At 44.6% G+C, this 20,110-nt stretch overlaps 1 protein-coding gene across 1 annotated transcript in view; it reads right to left on the bottom strand.

The window, feature by feature from the left end:
* Nucleotides 1–20,110, bottom strand: part of LOC119152196 (unconventional myosin-X-like) — a 93,687-nt gene that overhangs the window by 29,402 nt on the left and 44,175 nt on the right. The window contains 8 exon segments of the mRNA XM_037397105.1: nt 2,132–2,437; nt 6,756–6,862; nt 12,759–12,873; nt 13,665–13,789; nt 14,743–14,823; nt 15,521–15,629; nt 17,124–17,206; nt 18,172–18,240. Coding sequence (XP_037253002.1) covers nt 2,132–2,437; nt 6,756–6,862; nt 12,759–12,873; nt 13,665–13,789; nt 14,743–14,823; nt 15,521–15,629; nt 17,124–17,206; nt 18,172–18,240 — 995 coding nt within the window.

Raw genomic sequence — 20,110 nt, 5'->3', positions numbered from 1 at the left:
CAAGGCATGTCTTAAACTATCACAGAAGGAAACAGGTAACTTTAATGTTGTTTGTTCTTCAGAAAACCAAGTTGGCTCTTAACTCCATTATCAAGGCATTTACAACTCTCTGATTATTTGTTTCAGTATCTTCCTGAAACTGAGGTTAAGCTGACTGGTCCACAATTCCCTCATTCTTCCTTTTCCCATACAAGGAGGAGGTCATTATGTTTGGAATTTTCCAGTTTTATGGAAACTCCATTGCTATCCACAAAGGAGGAGAAAGAAAATAGCTACTGATTCTAACTGCTTCATCCAGTTCTCGAAGTACCCAAACATCAGTTTCACCAAGTCCAGATGACTTCTTTATAATCTGATTTATCTGAGCATTCTCTAACCTTTTATTTCCCTGCTAGGTTCTGAATTCTTGCACAACTGTGCTAATGTATTTAGTGTCCAACTAAAAGTTAAGCCTTTTGGGGAAGATAAATAAAAATAGCTTCAAATACCTCAGCTTTTTCAACATTATTTTTTCTTCCTGTTGAACTGTAGACCAAGTTGCTCAATGTCTCCCTTATACTAACAGTGTATGCACAATAACTGCATGCTGACTTTTAGTTCATTATAAGTCAGTTGCATCTCGGTCCTAATTTTGTCTCTGCATGTGTGTTTTTTGGTTGTTCTCACTAGATTAGCCGATTCACAATTTCTGTGGACATCCACCTCATTTTTGAGGTCAAATGGAAGTTCAGGATTTAACCAAGTTGGTCTGCTGGTACCTTTTTGGCTACTCACTCTGAATGAAGCTATTTGACATCAAGTACAAAATGAAAGCAAAACGAGCAGTTCACCTGATTCATAGAAACACTGACACTTCTTTACAATGACACTGAGTTCAACACATCTTTCATGGGCTGGAAACTGAAGGATGGAGTAGAAACACACTAGAACGAATAAGCTAAATAGGTCTTTTTATCTAAAACTAGGTAGGGACAAGCTCTACTTAGTACAACGAGGACTTTAGACCTGAGATAGTGTCTGTAGCATTTGATATCTGCAAACTAGTTACTGACATTCTGAACTCGCACAGCTTCGTGTTGCTGATGAGGCTGTTGTTGAAAATTGACACATGGATAAAATGGAGCCTTCAGTGTTGTTCGACAAATTCCTTGACCAAACTTCATCATTGGTGTCACTGACTCCATGTCTTGTCCCAGAAGATATATTACCCCACTGCCTCCAGTGAAACCGCAGGCAATCTCTTTTCCTTGTGACATGCTTCTAACCTTAGAATTTTCTGATGCTTGTCACACATCTTAATCTGCCAAGATCCAACTTCAGGACAAGTATGTAACAAAAGCCTATATATAAGAAACGTAACCAACAGGATTATTTGTTCAAACATATAATAATCTTGTAGTTGAAGTTTTATTCTTCTTAAAACAAAATATTATCAAGAGAGACACCCAGTTTAGATAGGATATAGGTAACGATGGAGTGAACAGTGAATGATACATGAGGTGCAAGATTCTCAATAGGTGTACTGTCACTGCTCACAGATTGCCTCTTTTTGTCACATTAACTTTTCCTTTCCCCTCCTGGTCTCCCGACACATCTATATGCCTGATGAGAGACACACAGCAGCAGGAACAGGGAGAGCACATGTATTCGCACGAGTGTAAGAACTGCAGTAGCAGCACAGGTGCACTGCCTGTCTTGCTCTCCAACCAAGCTGACTGCACACACCAAGACCCATGATACTGGTACCTTCTCACACCGCTAATCCTTCCACATTTTGGACGATTGTATAAAACTTCCTTTACCACTGCAAAATCAATGAGAAAATTATGTATCTCTGCCCAGTCAGTGAAACTGCCTCCTTTCATGTATATTCCAAAGCAGAAAAACATTGAACAGAGGTAAAAATACACCAGAATTAGCTTTCCTAAAGGAAGCAGGACACTCCTTTTCCATGCTGCTTTTCTATTCTAAGCTGCCCACAGCTCACCCCAACTCTGTCCCCTGGCACTGGGACACTGTTTCAATGCAATCACTGTTCCTATGTTACCATCATACCAGTGCCCCAGACCCGCATTTACACCTCAGCAGCTTTAGTGCTAGGGAACTATGAGTGCAAGATACCATCTTGTACCTTTCCTTCACCTCTTCCTCTTCCTGTTTCCTCTTACGCTCCTCCTCTTCTTGCCATTGTCTTTCCTCTTCCTCTCTTCTGATCAGTTCTTCCTCTTCTTGCCGCCTCCTCTCCTCCACTTCCTGCTTCCGCCTGAGTTCCTGCTGCAGCAGGTGCTGGTAGAGGCTGCGAGCCAGGCGGCCACGCCAGTGCTTCTGCAGGGTGACTGCAGAGGCCTTCAGTCGCAGCAGGCTCTTCTTCCAGAAGTACGCTCGGTAGTTCTTTTGGATTATAACAACACTGGCTAGCACCTTCTGATACTTCTTCCTAAAAGCAAAACCAGACACTCAATGCACCACGAAGTAATCCATGTTTTGCATTTCTCATGCCCCGGTATATTGACCAATCTTACCACATCCACAGAAAAATGAATTTGAAAAAATACTGCTCTGAAATGACACGATTACTGTTCTTCTACTGCCACTATCTGTAAATCATGTTCTCTTCACCGATCTCTTCACTGTATCTACAACTGGTTTGTTTCCAGGGGCACCTACTTTTGTGAAGACCCTCATAGGATGAAGGACAGTTATTTGGTACTGGGAAAGAGAAGGTCCACTGGCCCAAAGTCTCCTTGCATTGCACATATACACATTCACTGTGCAATTAGCATAATCACTCAGTGTGGATTTATTATAATAAAACCACACAAATGGCCTTAGTATATGTGGGAAAAGTCCTACATTGGCCATCTTTTAAGTGGCCAAAAGCAAATTACTCCAGGAGAAGCAAAACTGGGCCGAAAATACATCTGGTCACATTAGTCTCACATTAGTTTGCGGGAAACCACAGTGATACCACAATACCAATTGCTCCCATAACACATATACTTCACAGGCTCCCATAAACGTACACTTACATTGCACAAAATTTTGTTAAACAATAATGATATCAAAATCAACTCTGCAGCACTTTAAAACCAAAAAGCACAGTAGGGCCCCCAAAAAAAAGATTCAACGACATTCAGTATTTCTGCAGTCTAGTGAAGTTCAAGGAAAGTAATTTCTTGCCTCTGCATTACAGCCTATTTTTATCAAGGACCTGAAAAAAGTCACCAGTAGAAGTTTGTACATGATATACAAACTGGGCAAATAACAAAAGAGTTACTATTACACAGTAATCTGGATCAATTTGTAAGCTAGATTCAAGCAAACATTAAACAATTCAAAAGAGCCAAACATAAGGTCTTCTCTTGAAGAATCAAAGGCCAAACACACCTGATGTGGGACTATGTTAGGAAGCAGCAAGTCAAAAGAGGATTTGGGGGCCACAGATCATGAGGTGAAGGTGAACTCCCATCACAATACTATAGGAAAAGTACTGTTGGGATTCTCATACTTGCAAGGAGAAATACTGTGTAGAACAGGACTGCACTGCTACTTTTATCCTGTGTTCAGTGTTAGCACCTCCATTTCAGGAAAAATGTTAGACCCTCAAGTGATTTCTGAGGAAGCAGGATTGGAACCAGAAATTCTGGCTTACAGAGAGAGAGCACTTGGCCCCATGACCTTAAGAAAGAGAAGGCTAAGGAAAGGCTTGATCCCAGTCAAAGTACCCACATTTTTGGGTGGTCTTTCTATTTATCCAACAGGGGATATAACAAGATTTAATTGTCCTGAAGATGAAGCCCATTCAGGCTGGAAATAAGCAGACATTTTTAAAAGTAATTGAATATATTCAGACACTTTACTCTTACTGTAGGGAAATGATCATTGGTACTATTCAAATCAAAACCTTCTTTACTCCAAACCAGAATGTGCAGAGGGAAATTCTATGGGGCTGTTACACAGGATCTTGGGCCAGCAGCCTACAGTAATCCTGTGAGGTTTTACAGTCCTAGAAAGCATGTTGGAAATAGCACAGTATTCTCACATATCCTCCCCACAGACCTTCTGCAACCCCCTGAGGAAAAGACACACCTCAAAATCCACTTCCTGGCAATCAAACCCCATTCAAATAGCAACACAGACTCATGCTGACAGCTTGCCACCTCCTTGCACATCAGATATGTCAGCCTGGTCAAGAAAATCAGGAGAGAGATGCTAACAGCAGTAGTGTGCAGAGGTCATGCCCTTTTCCATAGTATTAAGTCAAAGGGAACAAACACAGAGAAGAGGAAAGGGAAGAGGTGGTAAGTGGGAGGTTTTAGTTTCATTGCTCCTGGGCGGCAGTTCTCTTACCCCTGCTCCCTCTGTCCTCCCTGTGCCCTGCACATGGGGTGTGAACAGCTGCACATGCACCCTCTGTCAAGGCAGATATAAGTGCATCAAAAAGGGCACTCTGACTTTTACAAAATGCATCTGCCAGAAACTCTCTCAAGTGCAACATGTGCCAAGCCCTGCCCAGCTACAGGCCGGCTCTGCCTGCTAATCTGCCAGGCTAAAGTGCCCCCTCATTCCTCATGACCACAGCCAAGCTTGCAGACGCCTTCAGCTGGAATTGCTGCACGCAGGCCATGAATTTCATTCCCCTTGTTCGGCCTTCCACTCACCCTCTTGCACGGGCCAAGGAAATTCATCCTGCAGCCCATGCCAAGAAGTTGGGAGACATCCTGACCATGTATCATAAGAGAAGGCAGGGTGGTTTCAAGGTTCCACTGCTGCATTTGGAATTGAGTTAATTATTCTGTCGATGAGCTGTAGTTAGCAGTTATTCCTTCAAGGTCTACAGAACACAGGGCTATGGAGTGATTTCCTGCTGTTGTCTTCCCCTGAGCAATAAGGTCCTGCAGAATCCAGGGACACAGCCAAATTTGCACATGGATTCTGCACGCCCAGGAAAAGTTACATGCATTTTAACTTGTGAAGTTGTTACCTGCAGCTCAGAGTTCCACAGATTAGCTACAAAAAAATGGGGTCATTTGAATGGGCTTGATTTTCTTGTCTCACATTTTAGCGGTCAGAGATAGTAGGCTACAGGGAATGAGAGCAAAGAAAGTGTTTTCACCTTTAAGACTGGTTCTCCAGGCTCACAGAACAAGTTCACAAAGGGGGAGAAACCAGTAAAATCCTTCCTGCGGTATATATACCCTTCTTCGCTAACCTCCTTTGCATGAGACCAAATTAATTTAAATACACTTATCCTTGCAAAACTAACAGAAATGGTATCAAACTTAAGGCAGCACGCACCAGTACTCCTGACTTCTGCCCAACTCTACACAGACCATTCAGCACTTGCCCAGATGAACTCCGTCTTGCTGGACCTTCTCCAATACAGGTGCAGTGCAACTGGAAGCTCTTCACATAAAAGTTTTCCAGCCTTCCTCCCTAGCTCTTTCCTCATGCCTTGCTCTCCTCCCCTGCAAAGTCCAGTTATCTCCAGCTGCTTGTGAGGATTTTCCACTTTGGCTGCAGAAGCACAGCTTGGTCTTAGATGAGACTCAGAAGAGCAACATGTGGGATAAGAAATGCAGATCTGTGGAGACTGGAGGACCACAAGATTTCTAGCCAAGAGGAAGATTACTGCAACAGTCTCCATCACAGCCCTGCAGGACAGCAGCTACCTTCCCAGGAACTCAGAAAAGCAGTAATCCAGTTTGTCTGCAGTGATGTTTCCCAGAAAAATCAATTTTCCTGTGCTAATCCCTACCCCTCTCTCCAAATGCTAGTCACAACGTAAAACAGAACAGAGGCCCTGACACAATGAACTTGCAATCTCATGCACAAACAATAGAGCTAGCTCACTTGTCTTACTAGAGGGAAATAAATAAATGAATAAAAGCCCCCGAGACCAAACGTGTATTTTGCCGATATTCCACATTGGCAAGACAGGGTACAACCCTTGCACACATTTCCCAACACAAAATGAGCTACCTGGTGTAACTGGAGCTCTTTAAAGAGCTCCTGCTGGAACAGCTCTGCTGGCCAGGGATTTCACCTCCTCACACCCCTGACTGACAGGTGTCTGGAGCAGAGACCAGCCAGAAAAGAGCATCTCACTGGGATTAAGTGTGCATGCCACAGCCATTAAGAAGTCAGCTGTTACACTGACTTCGAGGGGCAGAGGAGGGGCCGTTTGTCTGCAGTTGGTTCTCCCAACCCTCCTCTGGTCAGGTGCAAAAGGGAGCGGCAAGAGATTACGGGTGCAAAGCTGGCCAAAAACCAATTCTGAAGAGTTAATTAAAAGGAGAGGGAGATCACAAGGCAAACAGGCAGGGCGAGGAAAAAGGGTGAGCAAAGGCAGAGCTGCAAGTGAGGGAGAAGCGATTTGCGGGGGGTGCAGAAAACAGAGTTTACGGGCATATGGAAAAGGAGGGGACCCAAAGCATAGGTTGGGATCCAGCCAGGAGAGCCCTGAAGGCAAGGAAAAGGTGTCATCAGAGGCAGGGAACGGGTACAGAGGTCCCTGCAGAAGCCTGCTGCGCAGCGTTGAGGCAGGGTGCAAATATACGCAGAACTGAAGAAGAGGCGGTACAGAAAGGTTTCAGCAGAACTGATGCCGGCAGGGAGGGCAGATACTGCAACTCTCCCTTTGAGCACAGGAGGGGAAGAAGGGAGGGATGCGAGGGGACTAGAGAGCAAAGCAGGGGGTCGGGGCAACCCAGGTAGGGAAGCGCAGGGATGGTGGGGCAGCCCCCAGCACTGACCTTGCCATGTAGCCCAAGACGTGGGCCCGGATGACTATAGCTGCTTTCCTCAACTCCTCTTCCCGATCCTTCTCCAGCTTCTGCTCAAGAGCTTCCTTCAGGAAAACCTGACGCCACGGGGAGGAGTTTCAGTAAACACAAAGAGAGGAAAGAAGTCAGTCCCCGGGAGAGCCGGGAGGTTTCACCCCCGGGTGACCAGCGCCCCGGCCGGGCGCCCCGCGGCCGCGCTCCAGCCCCCAGCCGGGCTCGGCGCCGCGCTCACAGCACCAGGAAAAAGTTTTGCAGCGACATGAGCCAAACTCCGTGCCCAACCCCCGCCTCCCTCACTCTGTGGTCAAGACTTAAAGAGAGAGGGAGGGAGGGAGCTGAGGAAGGAGGGAAAGAAGAGGAGGGAGGAGGAGAGCCTGTGCTTGCGCCTGATTAACTCTTTCCCAGCTGACAGCTCTCCCTGCACAACCCAGCACCTCCCGGCAGCAGGCACTGATACCTACCCGGGTGATTAAATATTTGGCAAAGAAACTCCTCCGCACTTCAAGGAAAGGGAGGAACATTTAGATTTCTAGACTCCAGGAAGCAATTTTAACGGCAGTCCTAATAATGGAAGACAGTGGGAAAACTAAAAGCCCTGTCAAGGTGCAAAGCTGAGCATACCCTCAGTGCACTGGAGACAAGGCCCTCCACCAAGCTCCAGAAACTCTGAGGTGGAGATGCTTCCGTGCTGAAGAGGTTCAGCAGTACAGCATGCACTGGGGGAACTGAGCCCCACTGGGAGAGGTCTCCAAGTATTACTGGTTGTACTTCAGTGTCCAGTATTTTAATTCTCAAGCGTCTTCCATCACCTGTATTTCAAACCTCTGCTCAGTGCTAAATGCTTGTGTAAGGGATGACGGTGCTATCTTAAAGACAAAAGGACTGAGATACAAGCAAGGTAAGGGCACATTTACAGGAATTGTGCTGACAAATCTGAGCTACTTTAAATCAGCTGGCTTGCGTTGTGTTAGCACAGGGTTCAGCGCAAATTGCTGAAAGAAATGCTTTGCTTTTTGAGACTGATTGCTGCCTGTGTAGAGCTCCACAGCCCCGTGAGTACACTGCTAGCAGCACCCAGACTAGAATAAGTTGGCTAGGGTATGTCCACACAAGCTGCAGTCACAGCGACAACTGCCATATGGCCATGCTCCTGTGACCTGCTGCCTGGTGTTGGCTAAATCACTGCCAGGGCCAGTAGCAGAATGGACTACACTAGGAAAGTGCAACCCTACATGTTAAAGCACTACTGTGAACACAGGCTGTGAACTGACACTCATCAATCTGCAGAACTACATTAATCAGTAAAAAACTCCTTATAAATTTTTTGCATCCATGTGGCTATGCTGAGAGGCCAGAGGGAGGCTCAGAGGTCTGAACAGCCCCTTAGTCCAGTGTTCTGCACAAACTCTCCCCCTCCCCACTTACCTCCCCTTATATCTCTGTATTGCACACCACCTCTTCCATCACTGCTTTTGGCCTCATCACTTACACAGGCTCCTTTTCTCCCTGCAATGACCACCATGTACCTGTGTACTGAAACTTCTCCCTGAGTTAGTATCCATAGCCAGTGGCTTCCCTGGACTCAAAATTCTCCTGGGAAGCCATTTCCATTAAGATGGCCTTAAGAAATTAGCTGTTTTGTAATGACTAAGTAACCGTGGGTAGCCTTAAAAGAAGGTTCATTATCAAGGTACCGCCAACCATGAAGCTGGCATCCTTCCCTGCAAGTTGTATATCCACCCCCTCTGTCAACTCAACAATCTTTTAAAGACTTCTCTGAGGTAGGGATTACTCTTTCCATTACATTCCAGAACAAACAAGCAGTCACACATTTCAATAATGCAGCCAGCAAAACACTCTCTCAGTCCATTATCTTCATCAAATTGCAAAAACATTCAGGCCATCAGTATTTCCCTAGCAAGCACAGACTTTGCTGCGCCAGTAAGGAGGGTGCATGCAGAGTTCAGCAAGACCCAACCCTAATCTACAGGGGTTTCTATATGTGATTGAGAGTGAGGGGTTAATCTTAATAATAACAATATCTAGTTATAAGCTATCAGGATTTTGAGGTGGGTTTTTTTTAGACTCCTGTAGATGACAAGGAAGACTAAAATGTATTCAAATTCAGAAGTATTTTTGATGCTGTGCGGAAACAACTTGGAAGGTAGCCGTTTCCATGTCATAATGCACAGTCACTTTCTGAAAGCATGAGATCACTTTCATCTGAGGGAGGAATGATTGCATAAAACATACAGGGTTACTTCTATCAGATCTGCTCATCCTAGACACTGGCAAAGTTTTAAACCACAGTGCAGCACCACAGTGTTCCTTACACAACCTCAGTGCCTGCATGTACCATCAGTGCAATAGTAAACATGTTAAGGTTAGGTGTAGACCAGCAGACACAAATGTAACTGTGTGTGCACCCATGCAGACCTAAGTGGGATCATATGATTCTTCGGGACAACACTGGGAAAGCAGGAAGCGGGCCACTATGACCTGGATGCCAAATAGCCTACAGAAACCTCCTCCTTCAAACAAGCCCTGCGAAACAGCAGGCTGAAATGTGGAACGAATGCTTTCAAACAGCAAGAATTACTGTGTTAAACATCTGTAGGAGATCTGTGTTGAGCAAGTATGGCAGAAGGTCCAGGTGCACTGAGGAAAGAGGCACAGAGGCTGCTGCTCCATCCCAGCACATCACCAGTGAAGACAAGGGCACCTTAGCACAAGCTCTTCCATCATCACATAGCTTGTTTGCATCCAAGCCTTTCTCTCTGCCATGCCACTGGATAAAACCTGTTTTATATACAATAATACCTCTTATAAACATTAATTTGACAGTCACCAGCACAGCAGCTGCTCTATTCTTAATGAAAAACACAAAGATCATCCTGCCCTTCCTCCTCCATTTCCTTTCCCAAGCTTCACAATCCCCTGCACTAATTCACAGCGTCTTTTCCTTCCTCCTCCAAACAATTGCTAGGGATATAATTATCCTTCCATTCATTTTGCAGGAAGTATTCCCCCTTCCATGAGCCTTGCTCTTCACCCACCCCTTATACTTCTTCCTAGGTTACATCCCCATTGGCTTGTCACACCTTTTTCAGTAGCTACTCCTGACTCCATAAGCCAAGGTTAGTCCTGGGAATCACTACCTGGGTACCCAAAGCTGCAGCTGTAGCAATAAAACTGTCAGCAAGGGCACACAGGCTTCCTCCCCAGGACACGACCTACACTCTGTGCCCCTTGGCTGGTAGCTTCACTTCACCCTTACCTGAAAGCCTCTGGAAAAATAAGGGCTTTTTTATTTACCCACCCAAGGATTTCAGGCTTGTGTTACCCAGCACCAGCTAAAACATGAACACAGACAAAGCACTCTGTAATCCAAAACCAAGGCACAACAGCTGGATACAGGCAGCGGGGAAGGAACTGCCAGGAAGCAGCACTGCTCTGCATGGCCTCGCCTTGGCATCAGCTCTCCTAGGGGTAGGTTTTCTGGAGGCACTGTCACAAAGCAGAGTTGCAAGGAGGGGTTTCCAAGGGAGCAATGAAATGGCTTTGCCACCATCTGAGCAAGGGAAAGGACATCGAGCAACGCATCTGTACAATTAAATGGGTAGGGTAATGGCAACAGCACCTTGGAGCGGCCAGGGGCAGGCCAGTCATTCAGCATGGCAGCAAGGGTGTAAAAGGCCAGGACGGCCTTGGAGTGATACTTTCTTTAGAATAAACAGAACTGCTCCCCTCTACCAGAACACATATCTCTAATCCAAACCATGCCAAATACAAAGTAACTTCCACAACCAAACAAGATGACTCAACTGCTTCCCAACCCCTTTTAATTTTCCTCCTCAGTCATAAGATACAAAGACTGCCATTCTTAATCGTTTCTTTCTTCCCACAATATTCAGACCTGCAGCAACCAGTGCCCTCAAAGAGAGACTGCTGTTTACCAACATGCTGCATATTGCACTTCAGCCAAGTTTTAGTTTATAGGACACAATTGTTCAAAAAAATTACATTAGAGTACATCTGCTGTTTTGGCAAAATACAAACACATTTTGTTTGCCACAATTTACCACCTATATTGTTTTTCCAAAAGAATTTGTGCAGGTCAAGGAGCAAGTGGAAACAGACAGATGGACTCAGTCCTTCAGGATGCACAGCAGGGACTGAAGAGAAGGAGGACTTTATTGCTGCCAGGGGCTCAAAACAGCCTGGATTTCCTGATTGTCATCAGTCTGTTGTAGTCCCTGGACTCCAGCTATATAGCTGATAACCTTTTATGCTCTAAAAGGTGAGTATGTACACGTTGGTCCTCACCGGCACTTCCCTGCTGCCCTTGCTGTAGCCCAGCAATCTTCCCTCTCTTGTCACGATAGGAAGAAAGTTCAAACTCCATGTTTACCAGCTCTAACCACCACTTTCTAAAGTTTCCCAGGCACAAGCAACTCTGCAACACACACACACACTCCACACCAGCTTTAACACTAAAATGCTGTGAGACTGGCAGCCACACGAGCAAGTGGGATAACCCAAGCATGGGTTATCTAGGGATAAGAATGACTGAAATGGTTCCTGGTTTGCAGGGACCAGTGAGGAGACACCAAATTCCCAAATGAAAGATGGGGAACACTTTAATCACAGAGCAGAAATACAGTTAAGTGATAAAACCCTCTTTCTTGAGTATCAGCGGAGGCATGTGAAGGAAGGCCTTCAAAACTTCAGGTTAATACATCTCCTTCTCACAGCAATGGTCAATGGTTTCCTTGTGGTTATCACACAGAGTTCATAGCCCAGACTACCAACTGGGCCACCACCACTCCTCTAAGAAGGGGAGAGAGGGATCTCACTCTCTAAGAAACATTATAGACTATCCACTCACTAAGTAGTGATTGCTCAAAGCAACAAATACTGATCTCCTGGACAAATTAAATGTGAATATTCACTAGAATCATTTCTGGTTCCATTGTGACCCTGGAAATATTCTGAACTACATTTCTGAAGGCTTAAGGGCATAAAAAGCAAAAAAAAAAAAGCTACTTGGATGGACAGCCATCTGCTTTGGGTATGGACTGCATATCCACTACTTAGAAATGCTGTCTGCACTGGACACCATCCATCTTGGAATATTCTTTGAAGAATTTACTGGAGTATGTGGAAAGTTGTGATAGAGGCAGTTTTCCACTCCCAGATTTCTATAGCAGTATACCTCACAACACTCACATCTATTTCTAGATGAAGCTGTCTCAAAGCTTGAAAAAATTCAGACTGAAACACCCAGCTCCCTCCCCATTAAATGAAAAGTAATGGTATGTTTCCAGCTGGATGTCTGGAGAAAAACAAAACCAAAAAAAACCCCAACCCCAAAATCCAGCCTATACCAGGCAAGAGAGAAGTGTTAAAAGTTTACCAGAAGCTTTTACAGAAGCAAAATCTGAATTATGCAAGTGGGGAGAAGCATTTGGATACCTTTTCCTAGAAAATGTATGCTAGCATCTGGGCTAACCGCATAAACCATCATCTGAGCTTTCACAGCAGAAAGCTGTCACACATCTGGTGATCTAGCTACCCATTCACAGTTTAGATATATACCAAGCAGTAGCTCACTGCCTTCTGCAACAATTTCAGTTAGCCAACCAGAGCAAAATATCTGGCACAAGAGGCATGAGTTAATGGTACATATTGCAATTGCATAAAATGAGACCCATTCTTCTTGTTCTTGGATCAGACACAACAAAAATCTATCTGGCTTGGTCAATGAGAAGGAGTTTGACAAAATCAAAAAGCTTTCTACATCTCTAGGTACATAATATGGCAGATATTTGAGGTGCTACAGGTCAGTGGCATAGTCTAATATAAAGGGTCATCAGTACTTTGTCCTTTCCACTGGCTTAAACCTCACCAGATGCTATTGCATCTCTTTGCAGCTGGAACAAAGCCATACCCTGTCCCACACAGAGGAAGTACCTTGGTTTTACCCAGCTGCCATTCTTTCTTGCCACTGTCATATGTCTGAAGAAAGCCTGCGCATACAGCTTTGCTGTTGTCTGAGAGACTTGGCCCCTTCATAAGCATTTTGTACCTAAGAACCAAACAAAATCTCATGAGATTATGTATGACAGTAACACTCACCCCCAAGCTTTTAACTCTTAATTATCCTCCTCCCATTAGTCCTTCTTCCTCTGGGACCTCCCTTATTTGTGTTTGCCTTCCAATTCGGAAATTTCCATCCCCCAAGCTTTATCTGTTTCTATGACACTGGCAATTATTGTTGCAATCCCAGTAATAAAATACAAACTCAACAGCATTTTTAGTAAAGAACAACTGCCACTCTGAAACATGTGCTTTCATCAGACACAAGTTATTTTGTTCAGAATAAGGGTGGCATTTAATGTTCTGAGAGACAAAGGAAGTAATGTTCAACGGTCCCTTCAAGCCTTAAACATCAAGAAAAGCTTTTGATGCAGCTAATTAAAAGAAACGATCACTCTTTCCAATTTTAATCATCAACTATACTGTCCATTGAAATTTGCTTCAGCCTGCCAGATTAAAGGTTTTAAGCATGATATTTTCTTTTTACATGTTATGACCAGCTAGGTTTCAGAGCATCGCACAAGCAAATCTGTGGCAAAGCTAAAAAAAAAAAAAAAAAAATTAAAATAGACTGTCTGGCTATTTTTCCATTCTGATTTTTACCCTAAAGGCAAGTCTCCAAAAGGGCTTCTAGATCAGTCTATGATATGGGCAATAAGGCCATGGTTAGAAAAACATCCCACAAATGATCCATATCAGTAACAGCAGTTATACAGCTAACAAACATAGAATCATATACCTTGGGGCTGTTACGGGATGTGGTACAACAATAGCAATTACCTGCTGAGAAAGTCCTGGAAAAGGCGCCGTATAGGGAAACCTGCTCTTCGAACTTTCACTGTCTCAAGCATCCCTGAGTACCGGAGCTGATTTAGCACCACATCTGGACTGAAGAGGTTTGGTGCCTACATAACAATTTAAAAGAAAGTGAGAGAGGCAAATTGTTGATCTTGTGTATTAGTTCTTTGCTGACTTGAACCGTGACTGTTTCTCTGAGCACAGTCACTGGCTGTATATCCGTTTCCCTGTAGAAAGTTAGCCCTGCCTATTTGGGTATGCCAGTTGAAAAGGGGGAAGTCTGGGTCAAGGGGAAAGCAACCTCACAACACTGCATGGTGCAGAAAAAGGGATGAAAGGGAGGTGGACAGATGCTGGAAAAAAAGCCTGCAGGTGGCTGTTATAGTCAGATCATGGAGTAAAGCTACAATATAATGCATTAGCCCATACAAAATGCAGAACTCTGACTCAGTTCTCTTTGCAGTCTCTCTCCAGTCAAACTGAAGACAAGCTGCAGATTTCTTTTCTGGCATATCACACACAGTTTCAAAACACACAAAGAAAATGATCGGTTCAGTGCACCCCACCCAATCTAGTTTGCAGCATATCCTCCCATCACAGTTCACAATGTAAGTGAGAGCCAGGCTGTCTCTAAGCACTCTGAGTTGCTCATGAAGTGTCCACCTCCTCTGCCTCAGAGCCAGAGATCTGCAGGAGATGCTTCCTGTCACACAAGCCCTGCGTTCCAGGACAAATTGTCTACAGCCACCACAAGCAGGAGCAATTGCTTCTTCTAGCACAGCTCTGGCCTCTGCACAAGCATGGTCCATTTTCTAAGCTTCATAAGTGGGAATGGCTATATCATATTATACTCAGCATGCAGTCTTTTCATCTAATTACCAGGAGGAGGGTGTATTTTTCCTCAACTCTAAAACAACTAGAAGGAAAAGGGGAAGGTGAGGGGGAACAGCTCTTGTCCTCAGCTTGGACCCTGAAGGAGGCACTTGTCAGGTGTTTGTGCAATTGAGTGCTCATGAGAGCCTGTGTCGCATGCATACATTTTGCTGGAAGACAGACTTGCCTTTTCTGTATTTGGTTTGATGCAGCGGATGAAGAATGGGTTGGAAGTACTAAGCGTGGCCATCAGGGAATGGAGAGAATCCTAAAAAGCAGGAAGACAAAACCCAAAGGATCAGTCCCTACGGGAAGGAAAGGGGCTAGATTTGATGTAATAGGGTCTTCATGCAGCCTTCCCATTCCTAACGTACTTTGACTCTGCCACCAAAACTTCAATAACCCAGGAGATCCCTTCCTGACCAAAACATACCCCCACAGTTAGTTTACTCACATTGTTTACATAGCCATTGTTGCTCTCAGAGCTGTAGAGCTGATGTGAGTTATTTTTACAAGTCTCTCTAACTTCAAATATAGGAAACTAAACCTGTCAAACTAACAGCAGGTTTGCAGACAATCTAGGGGGGGTGAGATTCATAGCTGCAAGGGCCCTCCAATAAGGTTTTACTGGAATTGCCACTATACCTGTTAAAGATGTAGCCTAAAAGGACACACACACGTAGCTGAAACACCAAACCAACATGAAAGATAAAGAATCTCATAAGCTTCATATATGTAGCAAAGTATTCTTTTCCTGTGCCACGCTGCCCAGTCTTAGCATCTCCCATTTTACACCAGACAGAAATCCTTGGGGCAGTGCTACTCTTTTTTTAGCATTACAACATTCCTGCACATTTTCTGTGCTGGACACAAAACAAGGATGAATGACTCCACTTGGCTCCAGGCCTTGCTTCACCCATCTGCTCCTCCCCAGAAGCCTGCTGCTCTTTTGGAAAACATCCTACCCTGAACTGGGAACTGACAGTTGGTCTGCGCCTCTGGGTGCCCATCTTCAGTGTCTCTTCACTGCAACGGCTGCAGACTTTTTCAAAAAGGTCATAGATGAAGTCCAGTCTAAAGGGAGAAGAAAAGAAAGGTGCAACACACCCAGAATCTGTGAGAAGATGGCTCTCATTCTCAGCTACTACTCTGTCCAAGTGTGAAACTCATTTTTATTCCTGCTGTGCCACAGAGTAGCTGCAGGAGGGAGTTCAGCTGGGCACTTCAGTGAGGAAATTAATCCTCTCCATGGGGCTTCCTAGATCCCGTGAGCTGCCCTGTGCGCCACGCTCGGCTGCAAAACCACAAACCCCATCTCACACTGTTAAGCAGGATATTAGGCAGAGGAAGATCTCCATTCTGCACTGGCTAGGACACCTCCCTCAAGCTATGCGTCCCCAGGTGAAACTAGCTTGAAGGTACTCCAGCTAGACTGTGTGCTGTCAGCGTCTCTCCCAACCTAGATCTCAAGGCTAGCACCCATGACATGCTCATGCAATTGCAACCACAGCCCTTCTGTGGCCAGAGGACTTCTAGAGCTACCCTCAGTGTAGGTCAGCTCTGGGCAATCTTCCACCATTTTCCCACTCCTTAGACAGCGGTGCTGGTTCTTACAAAGTTGCACAAAGTTCTCCAGCACTGCTTCTGCCAGTTTATTGTTATGATTGCTTCTAGCAGAACTTTCCTTTCTGGCTTGTCGAAAAACTCTGAGTCCTTCTATTATGCTGGACAATGATGACCACAATTCTGACTTCAAGCCTTGTGTAAAATGTTCCCCATGTGCCACTGTCCAAGTAAGGCAGCTATGAGCAGCTCATACTCCCAGCTCTCTCAGGTTGTTTCAAGACTGCTCACAGTGCAAACCCTACAGCAGGTTTCAGAGAAGATGCAATTATCAAACAGTCTCATCAAGCTGGAGCCCAAAGGCAATACATGGACTGTGGCAACAGGCACGTGGCAGAGTAGCTACTCAAAAACTTCTAGGGTCTGTCACGTTATTAAATGCCTTCCTCCTTCTACTAGGCACCACCTCTGTCTTCCAGACCTTGCCCAAGGTCAAAGTCAGTTCATTTCTCTGGAGTCACATTGCAGTACTGGCATATAATATTAGGGGTTATGTCTGGTCCCACAGCAAGGGCTCAGTCTGGCTCAGGATAGGGACAGAAGCTCTCCACTAAAAGCAGGCTGGAAAACAAACAGTCTCTGTCCAAAGGCTGGCATTTGACAGCATGACAAAGAGCCTTGATTCATTCAGGGCAAACCTGCCATTGTTGGGACAGGGAGGTAAGAGGAAGAAGAGGAAAGGGAGGAGAGAGGAGGGAGAAAACCAGCATTGCCTGGGGGGATTTTTGTCATACTTTCATAGCTCTTCTCAAAACTGGGACAAGAGTACTGATTAAACCTGTGCCTCATGTGACTTCTCCAGTTCTCCTTTCTTTTGCCAGGACACTTAAGCACAAAGAGATGTTCAGACAAAAGCAGCTGCTTCCCTTAGTCTGGTTATTACATTAATGAATCTTAGTTCAGCCCAACAGATGTGGCCTCCTCACAAGCATAAGAGTGGCATACCTGCTGTCTTTCAGCATGTTTAAAATGTCATCTCGAAAAGTGTCTCTGTTCTTCTCCAGAAAGCCTCTCACATCATATAGCACCTGCAACAGAGACAGAGCCACTAGAACAGTGCTGTACAAATCATTAAGCACTCTGCACTAACTTGCCAATGTACAAGACCTCCAGCAGAGCTACACAGTAATGCTGCAGGCGTGTGCCAAGATCCAGGTTTTTGGGGTCAAAGAGCTCCAGAGTTTGCCAAGATCCAGATTTTGGGGTCAAAGAGCTCCAGAGTTCTGCAGCTACCGTCAAGAAAGTGGGTTTTAGCCATCGATTACAAAAAAAAAACCAAAAAACAAAACAAAACAAAAAAAAACCAACAAAAAAACCCCAAAAACACACTAACAGAAAACAACCTCAAAAACAGGAGCCAAATAAAACAGCTGCAGAGATTTGCCTGGGGGGGTGGGGTAAATCCTCTGCAAGGTGTGAGGTACTCCATTCACTTCAGGAAATACTAACTATGCCACCCAGTGCCCTGAACTCCCAACCACTAGTGCTTAGCAGATATGATTCTAGGAGAAAGTCAGACCTTCTTTACTGTGCAGGTGCCCTCCCTTGACATACCTCCATCCGCTTCATCTCTCTCCAAAATAAAGAGCAGCATTTAACCTTGAAGGCTTTGAGAGCTTTTCTTTTTTGCAATAGGTATTGAGCCTGTTCTTCTCCTTCCCAAAAGTCAAACATTTCTTGTTGACTTTTACTTTGGGTTTTGCTTTTTGTGAATGTCCAAGAAAAGTCAACACAAATAACAGAAGTAAGGAGGAGTTTATCCCCCAACCCAAAAGTTATCTGACAAACTCAAACAAACATCCAAGCAGGAGAATATAGTACTGGAGAATTATATGCTATTTGAAGCCCATCACACTCCCTGTGCTCTGGTATGGGGAACTAACTGTGGGAAAACACAGAGCTGTGAAAGATATTCTTGATTTTGGAATATAAAATCCAGAACCTCAACTCCAAGATATACCAAGCATCTCACAGATACACCATGAGCACCTACCTCCCCTGCATAATGCCTTATGCCAAACTGATGGTCTGTTACCCGAGGCTTCACATAGTAGTGGTTGCTCTGAAATGAAAGAAAAATAAATCTTCTTATAATGCCAGTGTAAGAACAAATAGGCTCAGTCAGGAACTCTGCCATGACTATGACAACGCTGGGATGGGTGAGGACCTTAGCTGTTGCAGAGCCCGTCCACATCTGCTGCAGCTCTCTGCAGCTACATTACAAATATGTTATTCCAATAAGATGGAAAAATCCAGCCCTTCAAGGCATTCCTCATGTGAGCAAGGGCTTGCAGAATCAAGGTTGGGCAGGCATGCCATGGATGAAATGTTAGTTCTTGCATGTCTGACACCTGAGGAGGCAGTGCTCCACACAAACCATGTGGTGCAGGACATGGGATCAGGATGCAGGGAAGATGGCAGCTTTGTAGAACACCCACGCATCTTTTCTTTGTCAACAGAAGTATCATACCAGTCTCCTGTCTTCCTCTATATTTCATCTTTCTTTGCACCCTTCTCCTTTTTCAATATTCATTTTTTCCTTTCTTTTACTAGCTGTTCTGCTCTCTCACTTTCCCCCTCCTTCCTTTGTTCTAAGAAAACCATTAACTATGTAAGAACAGCCACGCTGCTCGAGACCAATGGTCCATCCAGCTAAGTATTCTGCCTCCAGCAGTGGCTATATAGGATAGAGTAAGAACAAAGCTAATAAATGATACTTTCATCATCATAAACTCTCAAACTCCAATTATTTTCATGAGGTCTGCCTAACCATTAATGCCAAGTGGATTTCTCTTTGAAATACTTGCCCATTCCACACCTGAACCCATGCAGACTTCTTGCATCCATTTGCAGGGAGCTCTTAACCAACTGCACCGGTAACTACAGCCTGGCTCCCATTAGTGCCATTTGTCTTCTATGGGCCACGCGTGACTTAAAAACTCATTTCATCCCTCCTAAGTCATCTTTTCTCCATACTGCAGGGTCCCTTCAACGTAGTTCACATGACACTGAAGCTGTCCCAGACCTGTTGTTTACCAGATCTGATATAATCCCTTCTTGAGTCACGTGACCCCTGGATTATACAGTGCCATAACAATGTTTTCTGCTTTTATTATGCTTCTTTCCTATGAATTTGTAATACTTGATCTGGGTTTTTAGTTACTACTGAGCACTGTGCAGATGTTTCATGGAACTACCCATCACAGCCTCTGTCTGAGTCTTGCCCCCGAACAGCCACAATCAGTTCAGGGCTCATCATTTCAAATATGAAACTGGAACTGTTTTCCTTCAGACATGCCATTTTACATTTATCTACGCTGGTTTTCATCTTCATTTTACAACCCAATCAGTCTGATAATACACCTGTCAGTCCAGCCTTGCCCCGTGAATCATCAGAAAATTGCCACCCCAATGCTAGTATAAGACCGTCTTACAGGCTTCCCTCCCGACCATTTACATTCTGTGAATTTACCCGGTAGTGAAATAAGGATTAGAGGCCTAGAATATCCTAGAATACTTTCAAAAAATTAAAATAATTTCCTACCTTCTTAGATACAAGTACTAAAAAAAAAGTATGTAAGAAGTTGCGCAATACTGTTAGTAATTCAGCTTTCATCTTCAAGTTCTCTTAGCAGTACTTGTGGATGGCTTCTGACCCTGGTAATTTGTTAGTGCTATTGAAAACTTTTTCACTGTCTTTCTGCCTTTTCATATTGACCCCATTTCTTTGCTCTTCCCTTTCACCAATCCAGTTGTCTTTTTCTCCAGCCACAAACTTCCCTCTCTTCCACTGGAAACACGATGTTACTGACTCTCTCATACGGATCGGCACCTTCCTCTCCTCTCGGCACCCTCCTCTCCTCTCCCTCTCTACCAAGCTGTATATTTCATCCATGCCTACAACAATTTTGGTTCCCTCTCCCATCTCCCCT

The sequence above is a fragment of the Falco rusticolus genome, chromosome 8 (assembly GCF_015220075.1).
Source record: "Falco rusticolus isolate bFalRus1 chromosome 8, bFalRus1.pri, whole genome shotgun sequence".
Taxonomy (NCBI): Eukaryota; Metazoa; Chordata; class Aves; order Falconiformes; family Falconidae; genus Falco; species Falco rusticolus.
The sequence above is the reverse complement of the archived record's forward strand: the minus strand, read 5'-3'. Positions and strand labels throughout refer to the sequence as shown.